Below are 21,449 nucleotides of genomic sequence, written 5' to 3'. Positions count from 1 at the left end.
TGGGAAGGCGTCCGCGCGGCGGCCATTTTGTCTTATCGGTTCCTGTTTAGCGGAGGCTTTTAGGCCGGGAGCGGGCTGGAGAGCTTGGCGACTGTGTCGCTGGCGTTTTCTTTGGTGGGTGCCAGGGCTGGTGGGAGCAGTCGCCCGAGGAAAGCACCATGATTTCGGCCGCGCAGTTGTTGGATGAGTTAATGGGCCGGGACCGAAACCTCGCCCCGGATGAGAAGCGCAGCAACGTGCGGTGGGACCACGAGAGCGTAAGTCCCGCGGGCCTTGGGCCTGTGCCCGGGCGCCGTGGGGGAGGGGAGTGGAACGGACTGGGGCCCGCCGGGGCCGCGGCGCGGTTTGGGGCCCGGGCCGCCCCGGGGTCAAGTGTCTGACCCCGTGGCCGGAGGGAGCCGGGAGGATAGCCCGGGAGGGAGGAGTTCTCCTGGATCCTAGGATAAGGGATGATTTGTTGTTGTTGTTTAAGCATCAAGGAAGTCAAAAAGACCCTTGGCAGAATTGAAAAGCACCTTAATCAGGCAGGGAAAGGCGGGAAAGGAAGGAATTTTTTTTTTTTTTTTTACATGTAGAGGCTCTGTAGTTTTCACTTCATTGTGAAATAAGGGAAAGGGCAAATTTCTACCGTTATTTGGGCTGAGCGACGTATTTAAACTGAAATTTTTGGCCAGCATTAGTGGTAAAAATCGTGACAGTATATTATTTCAGTAATGGTTCAGTTTCGACGCTTATATGGGGAAATAAAATTTTAAAAGAGGTCATAACTTGGTAGGGTTCACCGTGATTTACAAATATTGTTTGATAGCAGTACGGTCTAGTAAGCCATTCATGTAGATAATTGTCAAGGCATTTTCTTCACATGAAACTCATTTGAGTCTCTTAACCCTGTAAGGGTAAATAATTATAAACCCAGTTTCACAGATGAGACTTGAGAGGCTCACCCAGGGTCTTTTGGCAAGTTAAATGGCGATACTAAACCTAATCTTTGTGGTCTTGTTCACTTTCCACAGTTCTATGAAACTGGCTCTCTGCAAATACCCTGATGTTTATCTAGTGTTTTGAACACGATGTGTAACGTTTATTTTAGGTCTTACCTGAAGAATAGATGAAGAATTTAATTTTACATGCGGTTGTAATCAAACAAGATAATTTACAGGCAGTTACTAATCAAAATATGAAGGAATAAACAAATATGCCTTTTTTTTAAAGTTGCTTACTCATTTTAAACATAGGCTTTGGTCAGAATAAAATTTCTCTTGCAATGCGGGAAAACAAGTTGGTGCAAGACGAGTCCTTTCAGTACCTTAAAAAATAAGCGTTTGACTAAAGTTGTGAGGCGCTGCCTGATTCCACAGTAGTATGAAGTGTTGTGGTAGAATTTATAGAGTAACTGTGTTTTTTGCCTTGATTCTTTCTTTTCTAGGCATTTCTTTGTCACAGTGAAGTAACTTTTTCTTCTACCACTTCACTCAGTAATCTAAGCTTTGCAAAAAGAAAAAAATGAACATCATGATTCACTTGATGGGCAAATAGGACATTTATCTATTTTGAATTACAGAGGGAAAATTGCTTTTGATTGCCTGCTTATCAACTGGAGCAGCCTATGCCTGTGCCTAATTGGTTTTGAACAAGTGTTGTGGAGAAACTTTTTTTCCTGGTGGTATTTTATTGCCACATTGCATTACATGTGCTGGGTTTATAACATAAGCAATGAGGCTGTCAGAAAAGCAACTTAAGTTTTATGTCATCTTAGTTACAATAAATCTGTTTTCCTTTCAGTTTTAGTGCTTCTCACTGATTTAAACTTTTGGTGCTGTTGTCAAAATATTTTATGCCTTTAATGACAGATTACACTTCATTCTAGATTCAGGGATTTGAAAAAGTCAATTGCTGGTGTTTCAGATTCTTGTCTGCAAGGAAAGGTTGGTGTAGACCAGCATGTGGCGTCTTCTAAATAAGCAGGAATTACTATAGAGTTTTATAAAGCTGGGGAAGCTCGTGGCATCACTTCCAGGTCATTTGTGTATGTTGTTGGCTGTTAGTGCTAAAGTCCTGGAGGAATGGACAACCCCAGTATGTACTGTAAGGGTTTCACCATCACTGTAACCTGATATTTCAATTTTTTTTTTTTTTTGCCCACGCCTCGAGGCTTGTGGGATCTTAGTCCCTGACCAGGGATCAAACGCAAGCCGTAGTCAGTGAAAGCGTGGAGTCCTAACCACTGGACCACCAGGGAATTCCGCAAAATATTTTTGCATTCCTATTCTATCTGGAAATTTTTCTTGGCCACACTTGTACTAGATGCAGAAAGCCATTTCAGCTGGGTGGGGTCCTTTTGTTTAACAATGAAATGGAAGCTTTACATTAGTATTAAAAGTAATTCCTAGATGTCTGCATCAGACTGATCTGTGGAATTTGTTTTAAATGCAGATATCTGTACTTCTCAGGCGCCCCCCCCCCATTCTGATAGGTCTACGTGAAGGCCCCAGAAATCTGCATTTTTTAAAATGGCATCTTTACGCATACTAAAGCTCATTAACTACTGCTTCCTGACCCACCTCCTTAGTGTCAATACTAGGTTTTTTTGTTTGTTTTAATAAATTTATTTATTTTTATTTTTGGCTGTGTTGGGTATTCGTTGCTGTGCGCGGGCTTTCTCTAGTTGCAGTGAACGGGGGCTACCCTTGGTTGCAGTGCATGGGCTTCTCATTGTTGTGGCTTCTCTTGTTGCGGAGCACGGGCTCTAGGTGGGCAGGTTTCAGTAGTTGTGGCTCGCAGGCTCAATAGTTGTGGTGCACGGGCTTAGTTGCTCTGCGGCATGTGGGATCTTACCAGGCCAGGGATTGAACCCGTGTTCCCTGCATTGGCAGACAGATTCTTAACCACTGCGCCACCAGGGAAGCCCAATACTAGGTTTTTAATTGTGAGCTAGAAGCACTTGGGGGAAACTAATTTTTAAGTGAAGGATACTTCTGTGATGCAAATTACTGACCTTTCATTTATTTGTAAAGATGTATGTATGTAACCACTATCAGGGAAAGTGTTTTACTATACAGGCCTTTCCAACTTTTGTAGATTGTTACCTTTGGATCTGAGAGAAAGTAGTGTTCAACTAAAGTAGTTTTCAACTCAAGTCAAATCAGCTTTAATACTGTTCCAAGGATTCATTGACACACCCTCCTCCCTCATTGATTAATATTTTACATTTCCTTGAGATTATTAGCATTAAGCAGTTTGCTCTGCTTTGTTAATCCTAAACAACCAGGGTAATGAGGAAAGCATATGATTTAAACTGCCTAGTGTGAGCACCTTTTGGTTAGTGTTCACATGCAAAGATTTCAGTGTTTGATAGAGAAGCATTGGTAGCCTTCTGGTCATCTGAAGAGTTGAGATTGTAGGGAATTGTAAAGTTTGGTCTGGAGCTTTTATTATTATATATATATAAAAGGAACTTAGTAGTTCAAATTGAGGATTTTATATTGTAGATCTCACCCCAAAAGTGAAATTAACTGTTGACTTAACTCTGATTCTAATAATATATAAAATGAGACTTTGTTCATAATTTATCAAATTCAAGTGTGCCCTCTTTTCAGTGAAGGCCTAATAATTTATGAAGGGAATTGAAATAAATGTTCTTTTCTAAAATCTTCACAGTGTTAGCAGATACCGTCACTGACACTGAAAGTTGTTTAGAAAAGAAAAAACAGTTAAGTTACTGTCCACATTTTTACTTGTGACTTTTAACATCTAAAAAAGGGATTCAGAATCTAAGAAGGAAATTGGAAGCAAAAAATGAGTAATTATACTGCATGGCATCTAGAAGTATTTTACTAGACAGTTTTAATTCATAGTCACCAAAATGTTTTATCTGTCAGAAGTATAGACATCTCTTGCCTCACTCTGTAGTGCGTAGTAAGTGTTGGGCTTCTTGGAATTGCCAGCAGCCTATATGTTGTGTGTATAACTGCTGTTTACTTTTTTCTCTCCAAAACACATATAGAAGTGAATAGTGGAATGAACTCTGCATGTAACCATACCCAGTAAGACACATTATCAGCAGATGGCCAGTATTATTTCCTCTGTATGTCCTACCTCTTTCATTATTTTGAAGTAGTTGTATCATTTCAACCTTAAAGACATCATTATCTATCTCTAAAATATAAGGACTGGGACTTCCCTGGCGTTCCTGTGGTTAAGACTGCACTCCCAGTGCAGGGGGCACAGGTTCGCTCCCTGGTTGGGGAACTAAGGTTCTGCATGCCTTGGGGCACGACAAATAAATAACCACAATATTATTATCACACTGAAAATATTAAGGTATTTCCTTAATATTTGATTGCCTTTGGGGAACTAAGGTTCTGCATGCCTTGGGGCACGACAAATAAATAACCACAATATTATTATCACACTGAAAATATTAAGGTATTTCCTTAATATTTGATTGCCTTTGGGAAACCGTGTGTGTCTCTCTCTCTCTCTCTCTCTCTCTCTTTCTCTCTTTCTCTCTTTCTCTCTTTCTCTCTCTCTCGGTGTGTCTCATTAGACTTTTTTTCTACTGATGCACCGTGCAGCTTGTGGGATCTTAGTTCTCTGACCAGGGATTGAATCTGGACCCTCAAGCAGTGAAAGCGCAGAGTCCTAACCACTGGACTTCCACGGAATTCCTGGTATCTCATTAGACTTGATTTCTTCACAAGGGGAGAAAGTAGCTTAAGTTAGTATACAGTGTTTCATTGTTTTATGAAATGTGTTTAATTTTCTGATAATTTCTTGTAAATTGAGGAAATTCCTGTAATTACTTTGAATGATACAAATAATGCAAATTATTTTGAATGACACAAAAATGTATCATTCTTATAGTATGTACAACAGAATAGTATAGATGCAGCACTTTCCCTGAGAGAACTGTCATTTGGTAGCAGTTTTGAAGGAGTAATGGGCTTTTGTAGCACAGTGGGGGAAAGTCTAGAAAAGCACACATGAAAGGGGCACTTAACCCAGACTGGGGTACTTGGGGAAGGCGTCTTAAAGTGGCCTTTAAATACTGGGACCTAAAGGATTCGTAGGAGTTAGCCTGAGGGAGAGAAGACAAATGTTACTAGGGGCTGGAGAGAATCTTAGGCCTGAGAAATTGTGAATAGTATTAGAGCTGAAGCCCTTGTTTTTGTTGTTGGGGAAGGAGGTGTGTAGATAGATGAGCAGGAACCTTGTTTTGAATGTTTTTTATAAGCCTTGTTAAAAGTTGGGACTAAATGACATTGGGAAATAATTGAAGGCTTCTTAGTGGGAGAGAGATGTTCACTATCTCTGCTGCTGTGGAAAATTGATTAAAATTTTACAAGAAATTTGTGTAGGCAATAAAAAAGAGAGTGAACCGTGACTAATTACTGTTAGGAATTGATTTTACTATTATGTTCCCTCTGATTTAGAGTTGTTAAAATGATTTTTTACAAAAGTAAACTTGCTTTACTATAAAAGATTAAAATTCGAAGTAAACAGCGAAAGTCTGATCTTGTCTCCCCTTCCTGTTGCCAAATTCCCCTGGAAAAGCTTAAAAATTTGTATGTATGTTTCCAGATGTTTTCTAGTAATTTACAGGCACAGATATATAAGTGAAAGTTGTCATATAATAATGTAATGTTATATAAGTTATAATATATACTTAAGAACTTTCACTTATACTGTGGAATCTTTCCTCGTTGGTACATGTAAATCTACCTTAGGGCTTCCCTGGTGGCGCATGGAAGAATCTGCCTGCCAATGCAGGGGACACGGGTTCGAGCCCTGGTCTGGGAAGATCCCACATGCCGCGGAGCAGCTAAGCCCACATGCCCCAACTACTGAGCCTGTGCTCTAGAGCCCGTGTGTTGCACCTACTGAAACCTGCGCGACTAGAGCCCGTGCTCTGCAACAAGAGAAGCCGCTGCAATGAGAAGCCCGCGCACCACAACTAAGAGTAGCCCCCACTCGCTGCAACTAGAGAAAGCCCGCGTTAAGCAACGAAGACCCAACACAGCCAAAAATAAATTAAAAAAAAAAAATCTATCTTAGTTTAACTATTTCCTGGTGGATATGTAGATTATGTCAAATTCTTTTACCATTACCAACCAATCTGCAATGAACGTTCTCGTACATGTAGCTGAATCATTTGTAGGATAGGTTCCTAGAAAGATGATGACTTTTAAGTTAAATGCATATTTTACTTAGTCATTTTGATGGATGCTGCAAAATTGTCCCACAACTCTAGTAATGTTTGGAATGTTTCTTTTCCCAACAAAGTATCTAATGCCAGATTTTTATATTTTTGAATTTTGAATTTGAATTTTATTTTCAGATATTGTTTTAATTTTTGACAGTTTGACTTTGTTTAATGTGATGGAAACTTGGAATTAAAATTTTCTAGTCAGATTCCTAAGATTGGTTGTATCTGCATTCTCTTAAGTGGTAGTGAAAAGTATGCTGTTGAGATTGAACTCTTCTGGTCTTTAGTGTTAGCTTAATACAGCCAAAAATATATAAATAAATAAAATAAATTTATTAAAAAAAAAAAAGACAATACTTTTAGTTAAACATCCTCAATCCCTGGGAAGGGTTAAAAGAAGCAGTCTAAGTAGCTAGAGTTTATTGGGTAGAATAACAAACGTGTTGATGTTCCATTTCTTTACAACAATATCTTAAGGAGAATTGGAGAGTAGAAAGAGCACACAGAAAAGAATTAGGAAAATAGGTTTTAATCTGTATTTTGTAAGATGCCTTCAGGGCAGGTCATGTGGTTGATCTCAGTTTCTCATCTCAGATGGAGTGATTGGACTAAATTATAGGTAGACCTGCTGGCATGTCTTATTTGGTCTACATAGTGCCTAAAGACATATTTTATAAAGTAATGGGTAGTATTTAAAAACCAGACTTATTTGCCTATTTCTCCCAATTCATTAAATGGAGAGTTTAAGTTTTACAATCCCACTGTGAAATACTTATTGTCTCCTTTTTTTGTATTGAGGACACGAGGCAGAGTTACAGCCTATAGTTTTTCACAGTTGAAAAGTGGCGGCCACGATTCAAACTCTGCAGTATGTTGCCTCTCCAAGCATACCTATTTCAACTTGCCTATTTCATACTGTGCTATGTCTGTCTTTTCATGTTTCCTTATGCCTAGAATGTCTTGTCATTCCACTTCTGAACTTAATCAGTTCAAGCTTCACCACTTGACATTCCTGACTAAATTCCCGTCTGTTCTAGTGATGCATGTACATTTTAGTTTTTGTGTCGCTACTAGACCAAGCTTCTTGAGGAGTGAGTCTTGTATTGATACTTCAAGCATCGTTTTTAGCACATAGTGTTAAATGATTGTTGAAGTGCCATTTTCCACTTTTTAAAATTAAATGCCATTTAAAATTAAAATTCCATACAGTACTTATTAGATTTAAGTGTGTTCACTCATGTATTTTATTGGAAAACTGACATAGTATATTTAGACTTAGAGTTTTGACCACTTAGAATGTACTATGTTTTGGAAAACTATTTATATAAATAAGGCTTAGAGTTTAGAATAAAACTTTATTTATTTTTAATTAAAAAAATTTTTTTGGCTGCGTTGGGTCTTCGTTGCTGCGCGTGGGCTTTCTCTAGTTGCGGCGAGCGGGGGCTACTCTTTGTTGCGGTGCACGGGCTTCTCATTGCAGTGGCTTCTCTTGTTGCGGAGCACGGGCTCTAAGCGCACAGGCTTCAGTAGTTGTGGCACGCAGGCTCAGTAGTTGTGGCTCGTGGGTTCTAGAGCGCAGGCTCAGTCGTTGTGGCGCATGGGCTTAGTTGCTCCGCGGTATGTGGGATCTTTCTGGACCAGGGATCGAACCCATGTCCCCTGCATTGGCAGGCAGATTCTTAACCACTGTGCCACCAGGGAAGTCCTAAGAATAAAACTTTAAATAGCTCTGAAAATCAGAGGTATTTTAGTTTTAAAAAACAGAATTTATTACACATTTTATGACAAACCTTGAAGTTAGTAGTCATCCCCACTTTTACAGAAAACTTAAGTCATACAGTATGTGGTAAAGCCCAGTTCAGATCCAGGTCAGTTTGATTTTGGTGATAAATGTTAGTAAAACTAAGATTCAATAAGTACTATTTGGAAATACTTCCAAAAAGATTTCCTTCCTAGAAATACTTGAAGTTTGTATTTGGTTATATTTAAGAGTCAGGAGGGACCACAGAGATGTTTATTCCTTTTGTTTTAATGAACAGTAGTCTTATATTTACATATGTACTTGAAAGTAAAATGCATAGTGATAGTAATAATAGTAAACTTTCATACTTACGAGGGCTGAACACCAAGTTTAGTTTTAAAATTAAATAATATAATTAATATAATTTAATAATATAATTAAAACCATATAATTTGTAGCTATAAATAATGGTAAATGCTGGTAATAACTATTATTAACCCATTTCATATAACTATTAAAATTGTGGGGAATTTGTTAAATAATTTTTGGGCCCTTGGATCCAGGGTTAATAGTCTGAAAGGTAAGTAGCATACCCTCTTTGTCTCTGTCCTTCTTCCCCTAAATGAAAGAGATTCTTTTTTTAAAAAAATTAATTAATTATTTGGTTGCGCTGGGTCTTAGTTGCGGCTCACGGGCTCCTTAGTTGTGGCTCGCCTGCTCCTTAGTTGTGGCATGCAAACTCTTAGTTGCGGCATGCATGCAGGATCTAGTTCCCTGACCAGGGATCGAACCCGGGCTCCCTGCATTGGGAGCATGGAGTTTTAACCACTGTGCCACCAGGGAAGTCCCCTGAAAGAGATTCTTAAACTGAATGTTGGCATTGGTATTTTGCTGATACACTTAAAGTGGATGCAAAATTTAACAAATCAGACTTTTTAATAATTAGAAAAGTATATAGCATTTTAAAACATTAACCATTTGCACGTATAGAGCCCTTTTAAAATTCAGGTATAGTTGATTTACAATATTATATAAGTTTCGGGTGTACAACATAGTGATTTACAGTTTTTAAAGATTTTACTCTATTTACAGTTACTGTAAAATATTGGCTATATTCCCTGTGCTGTACAATATATCTTTATAGCTTATTTATTTTATACATCATAGTCTGTACCTCTTAATACACTACCTCCATTTTGCCCCTGCCTCTTCCCTTGCCGCATTTGTTTGTTCTCTATATCACAGAGTCTGTTTTATTTTGTTGTTATTATATTCACTAACTTGCTTTTTTTTTTTAAGATTCCACAAATGCGTACAGTATTTGTCTTTCTCTGTCTGGCTTATTTCACTAAGTATAATCCCCTCCAAGTCCATCTTTGTTGTTGCAAATGGCAAATTTTCATTCTTTTTCATGGCTGATTAGTGTTCCGTTGTGTATATATACCACATTTTCTTTATCCATTCATGTGTTGATGGACACTTAGGATGCTTCCATATCTTGGCTGTTGTAAATAATGCTTCTGTGAACATTGGGGTGCATGTATCATTTTGAATTAGTGTTTTCGTTTTCTTTGGATATATACCCTGGAGTGGAATTGTTGGATCATATATGGTAGTTCTATTTTTACTTTTTTGAGGAACTTCCATATGGTTTTTCCACAGTGGCTGCACCAATTTACATTCCTCCCAACAGTGTACAAGGGTTCCCCTTTCTCCACATCCTCGCCAACATGTTATTTGTGGTCATACAGAGCCTTTTTAATAACTTAAAATCGAGTGTTAGAACTTCTAAAGAAAAGGAAATGGTATAAAGATACTGTGACACATGGCTACATATAACAAGATAATATTGATATAAAACTAAATATGTTTAGACATGATTTTTGAATCTCATTGTTCTTTATGAGACCTTTCTTTATAAGACCTTAGTTCTCCTGGACACAGCTTATGGAACCACATTGGTTCAGACAAGTATAAAACAATTGACCTTTGAAGCAAAAAACAGTCTATTTGAGATTTAACATCCAGTTCTAAGTGTCTCGAAAAAACTCATCCAATCTTAAATTTAGCAGACCTTTTCTTTTCTTTTTTTTTTTCTTTTTTTTTTTTTTTAGCAGACCTTTTCTATCATAGTTTTACATTGAAAATTTACCCAATAACAATGAAGGGTTATATGAAGGGAGATACTTTGGAATTTTGCTTAACAGGTTTTGGTTTGCAGTGTTATAGAATTAAACATAGGATAGAGCAGTCTTGGAATATATCTGAAGGAGTTACAAAAGTACCAATGAGAGAGAATTAAAAGTCGGTTTCATGTTAATAATTTTTCCTCATACCATAGAAGTCACTCAGTAAAGTGCTGACATGTGTGAAAATATCCACTACATCTTAGGGCCTGTTACAGGATCTCTTTAAGTGAAAATACTGAACCAGATTGCTTTAAATAAGTGTTATTTGGAATTTAGGCAGTGATTTCCAAATCTTAGTCTGTAAATTGGTTCTGGTCTTTAACAAAGTTAGACAGTAAGAACAATGTGTTTTTTATTTGTGTGTTTTTAAATAAAAATAAAAAGTCATCTTCTTTCTGGATGTCTTTATCCAATATTTTTTGTTGCTTGGGAGTAGGGCAGTGATTTCTAATACTGTAATAGAAATAGGAAGTAATTATAGAAATAGAAAATGCTGGTAACTGTCAGTCCTGCATTTCTTGTACTGAAATCCAGGAGTCTGAAAGTCATTAATTTACCTAACTAAATGGCTTAACAAATGAAATTGTTCTTAAACTTACTTGGTTGAAAGATGAAGATCATGAAATGAGAAAATAGTTATTTGGCACCCTTTTCTGGTATAGTTCTAAAACCGAACAATTTCAAAAAGTTAAATTACCTTTGTTTTTCTTCACTAGGTTTGTAAATATTATCTCTGTGGTTTTTGTCCTGCGGAATTGTTCACAAACACTCGTTCTGATCTTGGTAAGTAAATATTCTGTGTAACTTCTATCGGATTTATGATTAAAGAGAAACTGATACTTTATAATTTTGAAAAGAAGTTTTCTCTTAAAGGTTTGTTGATAAAGTAATTTCTTTCCTGGTTTAGTTTTTTGAATGTATTAATAAATGTCAGTCTAATTAAACGTGGTGGCTTAATTGAATATACATATCTATTTCCACTCCCTCCTGAAACCCCTCCACTAAAATGAAAATTTAAAAACAAAAAAGGTGTAAATGGAAGAGTCGAGATAACATTAGAGATGTCAGCACATTTTTGGAAGATGACAAGTGGATGGAAGAATAGCAGAGAAACCTGTACCCTAAAAGCCTGCAGAAGGGGATATTAAACAGAAGCAAGAGTTTGATCAGCAGAACCCTGGACAGGCTCAGGATTTGGAGGCATCAGGTACCATAGAAGGCAGAGTTGAATCATGGGGCTGAAAACCAGAGATTAGTCTAGTTCAGGGTTTCTCAACCTTGACATTTGACAGTTTTACCTGGAAAATTCTGTGTTTGCGGGGGTGGGAGGGGCTGTCCTTTGAGTTGTAGGATGTTTAGTAGCATCCTTGGCCTGCACCCAGTAGATGCCAGTAACATTTCCCAATTGTGACAACCAAAAATGCCTCCAGGCATTGCCAGATACCCCTGGGGGAAAACTGCCCCCTGTTGAGAACCACTAGTCTGTGGTCAGACCTGTGCATCTGGTGATTCTGTCTCCCACCCCTACAGCCCAGGAGACCCCAGGGGGTTATGTTCTGAAGAAATTGGGGTAAGGAGACTCTAGTTCATTTGAACCACAAAGTGCAAAAAAAAAATTTGATCATTTTCTTCTCCCAAGGATGGTACATAACTAGTATCATTCTAGAAACATTAACAGCTTGCCCTAAAACATTAAGAGCACATTAGGGCTGGATGTATCTAGATATTGGGAGTAGAGATACAGGACAGGGCAGTAATGAACAAAGATGAGACTATAAGAGATTAAATGAGTCTGTATTCTCAATAGTGAGGTTTTCCCATTCCCTTCCTCTGCCCTGTTCCTAGAAGGATACAGCCAGATGTTTTTTCCCCAGGCAGAAGAGAAGAGGATTCTTTAGAGAAAGTGAACAGTTCCAGAGAAGTGATCTACAGGTACTGACCCTTGGGGAATCTCCTAAAAGAAAGTCTTGCTGCCCAATTTTCCTATGGTAAAGCCTGTTGACAAACCCTGCCTGAGCATACCAACTTCGAGTCAGATTTTGGAAGTGTTTTGCCAGCCAAGGAATACCAGTCAGACATTTGAAGAAAACCTTCAAACAAAAGATTAACCAAAACCAACAGAAAAAAAGAATTTAGTGGAGTATGGTGGATAATGGGGGAAAACAGAAGAAAAAAAAATTTTAAAGCCATAACTAAATTTAGTATCCTCAGAGAAATAAGAGAACATATCAGGAGGAATAGGATGCTGTATAAAAAGGGAAGTTTTGGAAAACTAAGAAGAGTTCCTAGAAATTAGAACTAGAGAAATCTGAAATAAAATCAGGGGAAAGTTTTGAGGATAAAATAAATTTGTGGAATGTTAATAAAAAATTAAAATTTGAAAAAATTATATTAGTCCAGTCCTCTAATAGCTAATTAAGAGTTCTAGATAGAGAAAACAGAAGGGAGGAAATTTTAATATTGCATTACTAAAGGACTTTACCCTCTAGATTGAGTGAGTCCTTCAAGAGCTCAGCACAACAAATGAAAAAAGATCCACACCGTTGTGAAATTCCAGAACACCAGGGGTGAGGGTGGGGCACATAGGGTTATCAATCAGGATGGCCTCAGATTTGTCAGTATGACACTGGAAGCTTGAAGACACTGGAGAAATACCCTCAGGATTCTGAATGAAAAAATGTTTTTACCTAGGTTGGCTATATAGCCAAACAGGAAAATATGAGGGTGGAAAAAAAAGGACATTTTCAGACATGGACGGTCTCAACAAATTTATCTACCACCTTTTCTCTGGAAACTCATGGGCATAAACCAAGAAGGAGAGAAATGAGAGATCCAGTAAACTTCAGTACAGACCAGAAAAGGAGTTTCTAAGGATGACAACTCTATTAGTGAGCTTAGAAAAAAAGCAGCCCAGGTTGAAGCAGGACAGAAAGCTCATGGAAGAAATAAAGCTGGTTAGCTGATATATTTTGAATCTTGAAGGAGATTGGTATTGAGATGGTTTCTTATAGCTGAGTTAAAGTGTTTGAGAAGAATTTGGAAATAGAGACATAGAAAAGACTAAACAAAGAATTCCAGTAAGTGTATCAAAAGTGTCATTATAATGCACCTTTTGTTTGACTCAGCAGTTAATGTAGGACTTGCATAATCAAAATATAAGCACTGAATGTTTATTTAACTTAAATTTTTGATGCCTAAGATAAACCAAGAAAAAGCAAAATAAGCATAAAATTTAGAAATATGGAGGTAAATTCCAGAAGATACAACTGAAAGGGTCAAAATTGGTTGCCTTTTGGAGATGGTAAGGGGTAGGACTAGGGTGCTAGTCTTGTACTATTCACAGAGACTCAAAATTAATAAAATGTCGCTGGTGGTTCAGACCAGTGGTCTACCCTCATCCCAGTTTTCTTGGTGGCAGTAAGGAACAATTTTTTCATTCCTCCTACTCCCTCTTTTTTCTTCTCTTACGTAGTTCTGCGTTATACTCATCTTGAAGACTAAGGAGAACACTTTTCATGTGCTTACTTGGGTATGTTGCTTCATGATTCAGTAGGCTTAATTTAGGTGTCTACAGACTACTCAGTGATTAAATGGATCTTCTTTCCTTTTTTAAAAAAGAACTTCCTTTTGTTTTGGCAAGAGAAAAGTTAACTTCAATAATTTATACCTTCATATTTCTTGTTCTTTCAGGGCCTTGTGAAAAAATTCATGATGAAAATCTGCGAAAACAGTAAGTTACCTTTTTGGGGGTCATCCCCCCACCCCCCATCATTATTTGGTTTAAAGGGGACAAGAATTGAAGAAATAATTGAAATTCGTTTAAAATGAATGTTGGACAGAGGTCCTGTTCATTAGTTGGGGGTGGTAGAAAGTGATGCAGCTTAATGTTGTATCACCATGTGAGTACATACTGTATGCCAAGAATAAGCCTAAGCTTTTTTTTCTATATCACATTTGTTTTTTATTTTTTTTCTTTTATTATTATTTTTTGGTGGCTCCTCACGGCTTGCAGGATCTTAGTTCCCTGACCAGGGGTTGAACCCGGGCCCTCAGCAGTGAAGGCACAGAGGCCTAACCACTGGACCGCCAGGGAATTCCTTACGCCTTCAGTCTAAATGCAGTAGTCCATGAGATTAGTTAAGATAGAATATGAGAGTTGTAATCAATAAATATTTGGAAGGAAAACAGTGCTTGTTTATTTTCATTTTTATTAGGTATGAGAAGAGTTCTCGTTTTATGAAAGTTGGCTATGAGAGAGATTTTCTGCGATACTTACAGAGCTTACTTGCAGAAGTAGAACGTAGAATTAGACGAGGCCATGCTCGTTTGGCATTATCTCAAAACCAGCAGTCATCTGGGGTGAGTATGAAATTAATTTACAGTCTTTGTAAAGTGTCCTTGTTCTCTGGAAACCCATAGACTTCCCTAGTGTTGAAACTTGTGTTCAGGTTCATTCATTACTTTGTATTCTTTTAAAATTTCAGTCTTTATTAGTAAATATAATATTGATTTTGCTAATCATAAGGTTTTGATCTTAAATATCAATAACTGACAAAATATGCAGCTGATTAACAAAAATTGAGGTAATTGAGTTACTATCCTTGTGATTCAGCATTTCAGTTATTAAATACAAATATTAGGTATGGTATGTGAGAGTTTGAATGTCTATCTCTGTATTTTAGTTGTTGATAATACGTTCTGTTGTCTTCATTAGGCAGCTGGTCCAACAGGCAAAAATGAAGAAAAAATTCAGGTTCTAACAGATAAAATCGATGTACTCCTGCAGCAGGTGAGAATTGTGTGCATTAATGTCAGAAAATACTTGGAGTAGACACTTAACCAAAGAAGGTATAAGGATGGCAAATAAATACATGTAAAGTTGCTCAATGTCATTAGACATTAGGGAAATACAAATCCACAGTGAGATGCTTTTTGAACACTTATTAGAATTGCTAAAATTAAAAAGACTGACCATATCAAGTGTTAGTGGAGAGCTGGGCAAACAAACTATCTTACACTGTTGGGGTATGTAAAATGGTGCAGCCACTTTGGAAAAAAGTTTCTCTCTTAAAAAGTTAAAAGAGGCACCACGAGCCATTCCACTGCTAGAGAGATGAAAGCATATGTTAACACAAAGAGTTGTATACCAATGTTTATAGTGGCTTTATTCATAATAGGCAAATAACACCCCAAACAAGCCTGGAAAGAACTCATGTGTGTGTCAGTAGGTTAATGGATAAAAAAAAATGTGATGTATCTATACCAGCGGTCCCCAACCTTTTTGGCACCAGGGACCAGTTTCATGGAAGAAGGTTTTTCCACGGATGGGGGTGGGGGGTTGGTTTCGGGATGATTCAAGCTCATTACGTTTATCGTGCAGTTTATTTCTATTACTATTACATTGTAAGATATAATGAAATAATTATACAGCTCACCATAATGCTGACAGAAGGTGGAGCTCAGGTGGTAATGTCAGCAGTAGGGAGCAGCTGTAAATACAGATGAAGCTTTGCTCGCTCGCCTGCCGCTCACCTCCTGCTGTGTGGCCAGGTTCCTAATAGACCACAGACCGCTATTGGTCTGGGGGTTGGGGACCCCTGATCTATACAGTGTGATACACTACTCAGTAATAAAAAGGAATTAACTACATGTAACAGTGTGGATGAATCTTAAGATAATAGGTTGAGTGAAAGAGGCCAGAGCCCTACAGAAGGAAAAAAAAGTGCGTGGTTCCATTTAAATAAAATGCTAGAAAATGCAAACTAATCTATAGTGACATAAAGCAGATCAGTGGTTGCTTTGGGAGGAGATACAACAAAGAGGCAGGAGGAAACCTTTGGGGTGATGGATATGTTTATTATCTAGATGGTGGTGTTGATTTCATGGGAGTCAAACCTTATGAAATTGTGCACCTTAGAAATTTGCTGTTCTGTCAAGTATACATAATTAATGCAGGCTTCACTAAACAAAACCAAACAAAAACCCAAAACAACCGCTAAATGCTAATGAAGCTTGGGGTAAAAAGAAAAATACTTGGATAGTGTGGTTAGAAAGATATCCTGACTGCTTTTTAAATTCCCCTTAGATTGAAGAATTAGGATCTGAAGGAAAAGTAGAAGAAGCCCAGGGAATGATGAAATTAGTTGAACAGTTAAAAGAAGAGAGAGAATTACTTAGGTCCACAACTTCGGTGAGTAGCAACCTCATTTTGATTTACCCAGGCTGTTCACTGTGAATTACTAGGATCTATTCTGATTTGAGAACAATTTTCTAATGTCAGCAAACTTTATTTTAAAGGGCTACATAGTAAATATTTTAGGTTTGCAGGTCACAAGATTTGTAATATAAAAGCTCTGCCTTTATATTACAAAAGCAGCTTTAAACAATATATAAACAATTGGATGTGGCTTTGTTCCAGTAAAACTTCACAAAAACAGGCCTCTAGCCGCTGGCTTGCCAACCTGTGCCTTAGATCATAAGTATTCATTTGGGCCTGGGTTTTATTTATTTTTTGTTAGAACAAATTACTCAGTTTGTATTTACCTTAGTACAGAATTGGTATACTCTTAATAATGCCTTCTACTTTCTTAACTTTCAGTTAGAGAATATAATGTTTGGATATTGATACATGTTTTTGTATCAATGTATTTGATACAATGTTTTGTATCAGTGTATGTATTTGTACATACAAAATACATGTTTTGGATATTGATGCTAGAATATAATTGGTCATTGGTTCCCAAATATTAAAAGGATATGTTCAGATTATACTCAGTGAGTTCAATTCCTTAATGATTTTGAAAAACATTTTTAATATGGAGTCCACATCTTTAACCTGTTGAACCAAACGAGAAATGAATTCAGACTAAAATAGGTAGCTTTTTTGAGGTGGTATAGGTAGGTTTTTCTTTGTTGGAGTTGAGGGATGGAGTCTAAGTACTTCTTGGGTGATGTGGAAAGTTGATTGCTGCTGTCATACTTCCTCTCTCTCAAAGTTGCTGCTCAGTATTATGGCTTTGGGGAAATGGAAAGTAGCAGTTGACAAAATTAAAAATCTATTCTAAATGTTAAGTACTTTTGGGGAGATTTGTTTGTTCTGTCTTCCTCAGATATTCTTATAATAACTGATTTATCATTTCAGACAATTGAAAGTTTTGCTGCCCAAGAAAAACAAATGGAAGTTTGTGAAGTGTGTGGAGCCTTTTTGATAGTGGGAGATGCCCAGTCCCGGGTAGATGACCATTTGATGGGAAAACAGCACATGGGCTATGCCAAAATTAAAGCTACTGTAGAAGAATTAAAAGTAAGTTTCTTATAAACATGTATTTTACCTATAGCTAGTACTTTATTTTAGTATGGTTAAAAATTGATGACATAGAGATATAAACCTCTCGTTGATATTTTTGCTGACTGTGTTATTTGAGGTAGCGATAATCCCTATAATGTTCTGCTATTCATTAGATTAGCAAAGCGCTTTATTTTTTTTACTCTGTAGTGCTAGGAATTTGGGAGAAAGAATATTCCTGAGGGTTAGTCAGATATCTTGTGTACATACATGGTGTTGAGATTTCTCCATTTCACTTCTAGGGCATCAAATTCCATAAGTTGGTCTAAAAATGCTTCACATTAGGTAGCCCTTGTTTGACAGTGTCTTTATATAGTTCTAAAAAAAAAAAATCAAACTCTGTTTCCTTAGGAAAAATTAAGAAAAAGAACTGAAGAACCTGATCGTGATGAGCGTTTAAAAAAGGAGAAACAAGAACGAGAAGAAAGAGAAAAAGAAAGGGAGAGAGAAAGGGAAGAAAGAGAGAGGAAAAGACGAAGAGAAGAGGAAGAAAGAGAAAAAGAAAGGGCTCGAGACAGAGAAAGAAGAAAGAGGAGTCGATCAAGGAGTCGGCACTCAAGCCGAACTTCTGACCGAAGATGCAGCAGGTCTCGGGACCACAAAAGATCACGAAGTAGAGAAAGAAGGCGAAGCAGGTATATTGAACACATGAGACAGTGCCAGACATATAGTGAGTGTGCAATAAACAGTAGTAATTACTAGTGATATTCCTTGGTACTTGACTCTCTTAAGTCTCATTAAGCATGAGGACGGATTATGAGAATTGAATCTGAATGAATCCATCTTTGAGGCAACTTCATTGCTATTTCTGAGGCAGTCTAAGGGAGGTTTGATGCAGTCTTATTAGGAAATCAGTGTACTGGATGGTCTTTTAAGTGCTTCTCTTCTCATTGATTCTGAGAAGACATTTAAATCAAATTATTTTGGGTAGGGCTACCTATTTGAAAAATTGAAGTTAGAAGGATTTTCAATTTTCAGTTTTTAAGATTTCTAATGTAAATATGTTTTAATAGTAGATTCTGTTCTTTTGCCTTTAAGGGTAAGTTTTGCTTTTAATCTTGTTATTTATTCAACAGTATGTAATTCTTCAAGGTTTTTTCTTACTGTAATATCAGCTGAAGTTGCTTTCCTTTTGTTTCAAATTATTTAAGAAGCAGAGATCGACGAAGAAGCAGAAGCCATGATAGATCAGAAAGAAAGCATAGATCTCGTAGTCGGGATCGAAGAAGATCAAAAAGCCGAGATCGAAAGTCATATAAGCACAGGAGCAAAAGTCGGGACAGAGAACAAGATAGAAAATCCAAGGAGAAAGGTTAGTTTTTATGAGAATTTAATTTATTAAGAGACTGTTTTCACTTTCTTGTCTCCCCACCGACTCACTTTTCTTCAGACACAGGCAGAGTTCCACTTCAAGCTATACTCATTTTCACTTATGATGAATACCATTCAGTAGGAGACAAGCATTATTCTCCCCCCTCCTGCTCTGAGTTGTGAGAATGACAGTTGGCCTGGTGTTTTCTTAGAACATGTTAAAGTCACATCCTTCAATTCATAACTTGAAGGCTTATCATTTAGTTTCTTCCAAGTATTGCATTACCTTTTAGGCTTATTAAGGTGTAGAATTCTTGGTTATTGGCAACTTTTTTTTTTTTTTTTGTACTTGCTGCAGTGTTCCATAATATGTCTTGCAGAGTAAATGTACATTACTGCATTGGTGCTCATGTACAGCATTCATTTAACTCAGTACTTCTAAGTTCGTAGTAGTTGAATGCCTTACATGTGTCTTACCATGTTTTTTATTGAAGCAACATGCTCTGTCCCCTCTACTTTTTCCTTTGGTTTTCTGTGGCATTCCAGTAGCTGGTTCACTGTGCACTCTTAATGGACTTTTTCATTTTGTCTTTGGCATGTTTTCACAAGGATATTCTCATCTTTCAACTTAGCCTTCATTGAACGATAATTCTTTTAATCATTAGGGTCGCCTTTTCTGCATTTTCTTCAGATTCTTTGTGCGTCTGTCATTTTGTATTGACTGGGCTATTCTGCTTTGCATGGTTTTCAGGAATGAGAGAAAGGGCTTATTTCTGATTTTCTTGGCTCTGCTTGTTCCATCCTGTTCTGCCTATCTGTGTCCATGTTTGATCACCAACATAATATGTGTGCTCCTGTTTGAATTTATTATATTAGACATGTATGTGATACTCATTATTTTCTTTTATGAAACTAGTCTGTAGTTTTTGTGGGGTTTAACTGAGTTAGGAAACTAGCAGCACAAACAATGGATTTTTTTTGTGTGTGTGTCTTTTATTTTTCCTCAGATAAGTGCATCTTCTCTTTTTAAAAATATTTACATACATTCGCTTTTTCTACAACATGGAGCAAATGTTAAAAAGTAGGAAACAGGATAATTTTGAAAACTTGCTCTTGTGAGCTTTAGTATTTGCCATTTAAGTTCAGAAATTACTTTTGTGATTCAAAAGGCAATTGATACCAAGAGTTAACTGACTATATTAGTTTTAAGAAAGCTTCACCCAACCTTTTTGCAAGACTTTCTGTGTAATGTATTTTGGGGATGATGGGTCAACTCTCAAGAGCCAGATATGGATGTCAGAGATGAAATTAATCACTTCTCTCTGAGAACTAAAGCTCTTTGCTGTATCCTCATTTGTGACACTTAAAATAGTTGCATTGGTTCTCAGGGACAAAAGCTAGCTAGCCTTCATAACTATCTGGGATCAAAGTTGAGCAATAAATGTCACTGGTCTGACTTAAAAACAGTTTGTGTAATTTCTAGAGAGAGCAGAAAAGATGAGTTGAATTGCTAAACTATGATCCTTATTGTAATGATCACATCGTGGAATATAATCAAACTTTTGTTTAAGTAAAATAAGCTGCATTGTGTTTAGATTATGGACAAACAGGGATTTTCCTGGTGAGATGTGAAGGAAGGAGTGAAGACTTGATTCAGAGAAAACTCTGCATCTGGTCCATCTTGAAAGATTGGGTATGCCATTATAGATTTATTTTAAACGTTGGGATCTCTTTTAGAAGTGACATCATTTATTGGCTTTTGAAAATACCGTGTGGCCAATTAGGCACTCCGTATAAATAACTGAAGGCCTGAACTTTGAGGTCAGATACGAGCAGTAGCAAGCATTTGATAATGGCGATGAATAAGAGGGAGCTCACTACTCCATGTGCTGTAATGAAAGCACTTTATCTGACTCCACAGACGAAAAGTGGTTTCTTGCACAAACCTATCTTTCTTAACCACCAACCAATTTAGGGTGCTCTCTTTGTCAAGAGAGGTTCCTTTTTTAATCCATAGCCCTGAAGTCCACCACACTTTGTGGATGTCCTTAGGACTATTAAGATCTACCATATTTATATAGGGCAGAAGATAAGATTATTGGACTGACTACTAGTCCTCTACGGGGCAACAAGACGACTCTTCCTCATTGAAGCTACCTGTGCACCGGAGAAGCCCATAAGGCACAAAGGGAGGACTTTCCCACAAGGTCAGTTAGAGCACACTGTACTGGCACAGTTCTCATAAGTGGACAGACAGACGTGAAGCAAGTCCTGCAGTCAGCTACTTGGACGTTGCTTCGTGCATTTTGCAAGTGTTATGGACTGAATATGCTCCTTCACATAAGATCTTCAATTCTTACGTTCTTTGAATGAGTGCCCCCCACCCCCATACCATATTTTGTTTTCATTACCATCCCTCTCCCAGTTATTTAATGTTGTGTCTTAACACTTTGTCTAGAATCTTAGAGGGTTCTGCTTCTCTTAAAACCTCTTTCTATCTTATGAAGTACTCTGCTAGACCAGCTATTCTTAACTTTAATTTTAAGGGGAAAAATAATTTTTCCAGAAGGTTTGTGTTGATAGTTTGCTTTAACATTTTCTGTAGAAATCTTTTGTTAGGCAATACTTGGAACTGAAAAAGCTAGAACATACTTGCTC

General features: G+C 37.3%; 1 protein-coding gene across 8 annotated transcripts in view; it reads left to right on the top strand.

Annotated features, from left to right (window-relative positions):
* Nucleotides 1–4: 4 nt before the first annotated feature.
* LUC7L3 (LUC7 like 3 pre-mRNA splicing factor) overlaps nucleotides 5–21,449 on the top strand; it is a 24,345-nt gene continuing 2,900 nt past the window's right edge. For 3 of the 8 annotated variants that reach the window (XM_059906925.1, XM_059906927.1, XM_059906926.1), the window contains exons 1-9: nucleotides 10–257; nucleotides 10,852–10,918; nucleotides 13,826–13,865; nucleotides 14,350–14,494; nucleotides 14,850–14,924; nucleotides 16,221–16,325; nucleotides 17,277–17,438; nucleotides 17,832–18,115; nucleotides 18,632–18,792. In XM_059906925.1, the coding sequence (XP_059762908.1) occupies nucleotides 159–257; nucleotides 10,852–10,918; nucleotides 13,826–13,865; nucleotides 14,350–14,494; nucleotides 14,850–14,924; nucleotides 16,221–16,325; nucleotides 17,277–17,438; nucleotides 17,832–18,115; nucleotides 18,632–18,792 (1,138 nt within the window). In that variant the 5' untranslated portion in view covers nucleotides 10–158. Of the gene's footprint in view, nucleotides 258–10,851; nucleotides 10,919–11,164; nucleotides 11,343–12,009; nucleotides 12,068–13,825; nucleotides 13,866–14,349; nucleotides 14,495–14,849; nucleotides 14,925–16,220; nucleotides 16,326–17,276; nucleotides 17,439–17,831; nucleotides 18,116–18,631; nucleotides 18,793–20,872; nucleotides 20,999–21,449 lie in introns of those variants that run through there. The other 5 variants (XM_059906929.1, XM_059906924.1, XM_059906923.1 and 2 more) reach the window with 5 other exon arrangements.

The sequence above is a fragment of the Balaenoptera ricei genome, chromosome 20 (assembly GCF_028023285.1).
Source record: "Balaenoptera ricei isolate mBalRic1 chromosome 20, mBalRic1.hap2, whole genome shotgun sequence".
Taxonomy (NCBI): domain Eukaryota; kingdom Metazoa; phylum Chordata; class Mammalia; order Artiodactyla; family Balaenopteridae; genus Balaenoptera; species Balaenoptera ricei.
Note: the sequence above shows the minus strand (reverse complement) of the source record. Positions and strands in the feature narration are given on the sequence as shown.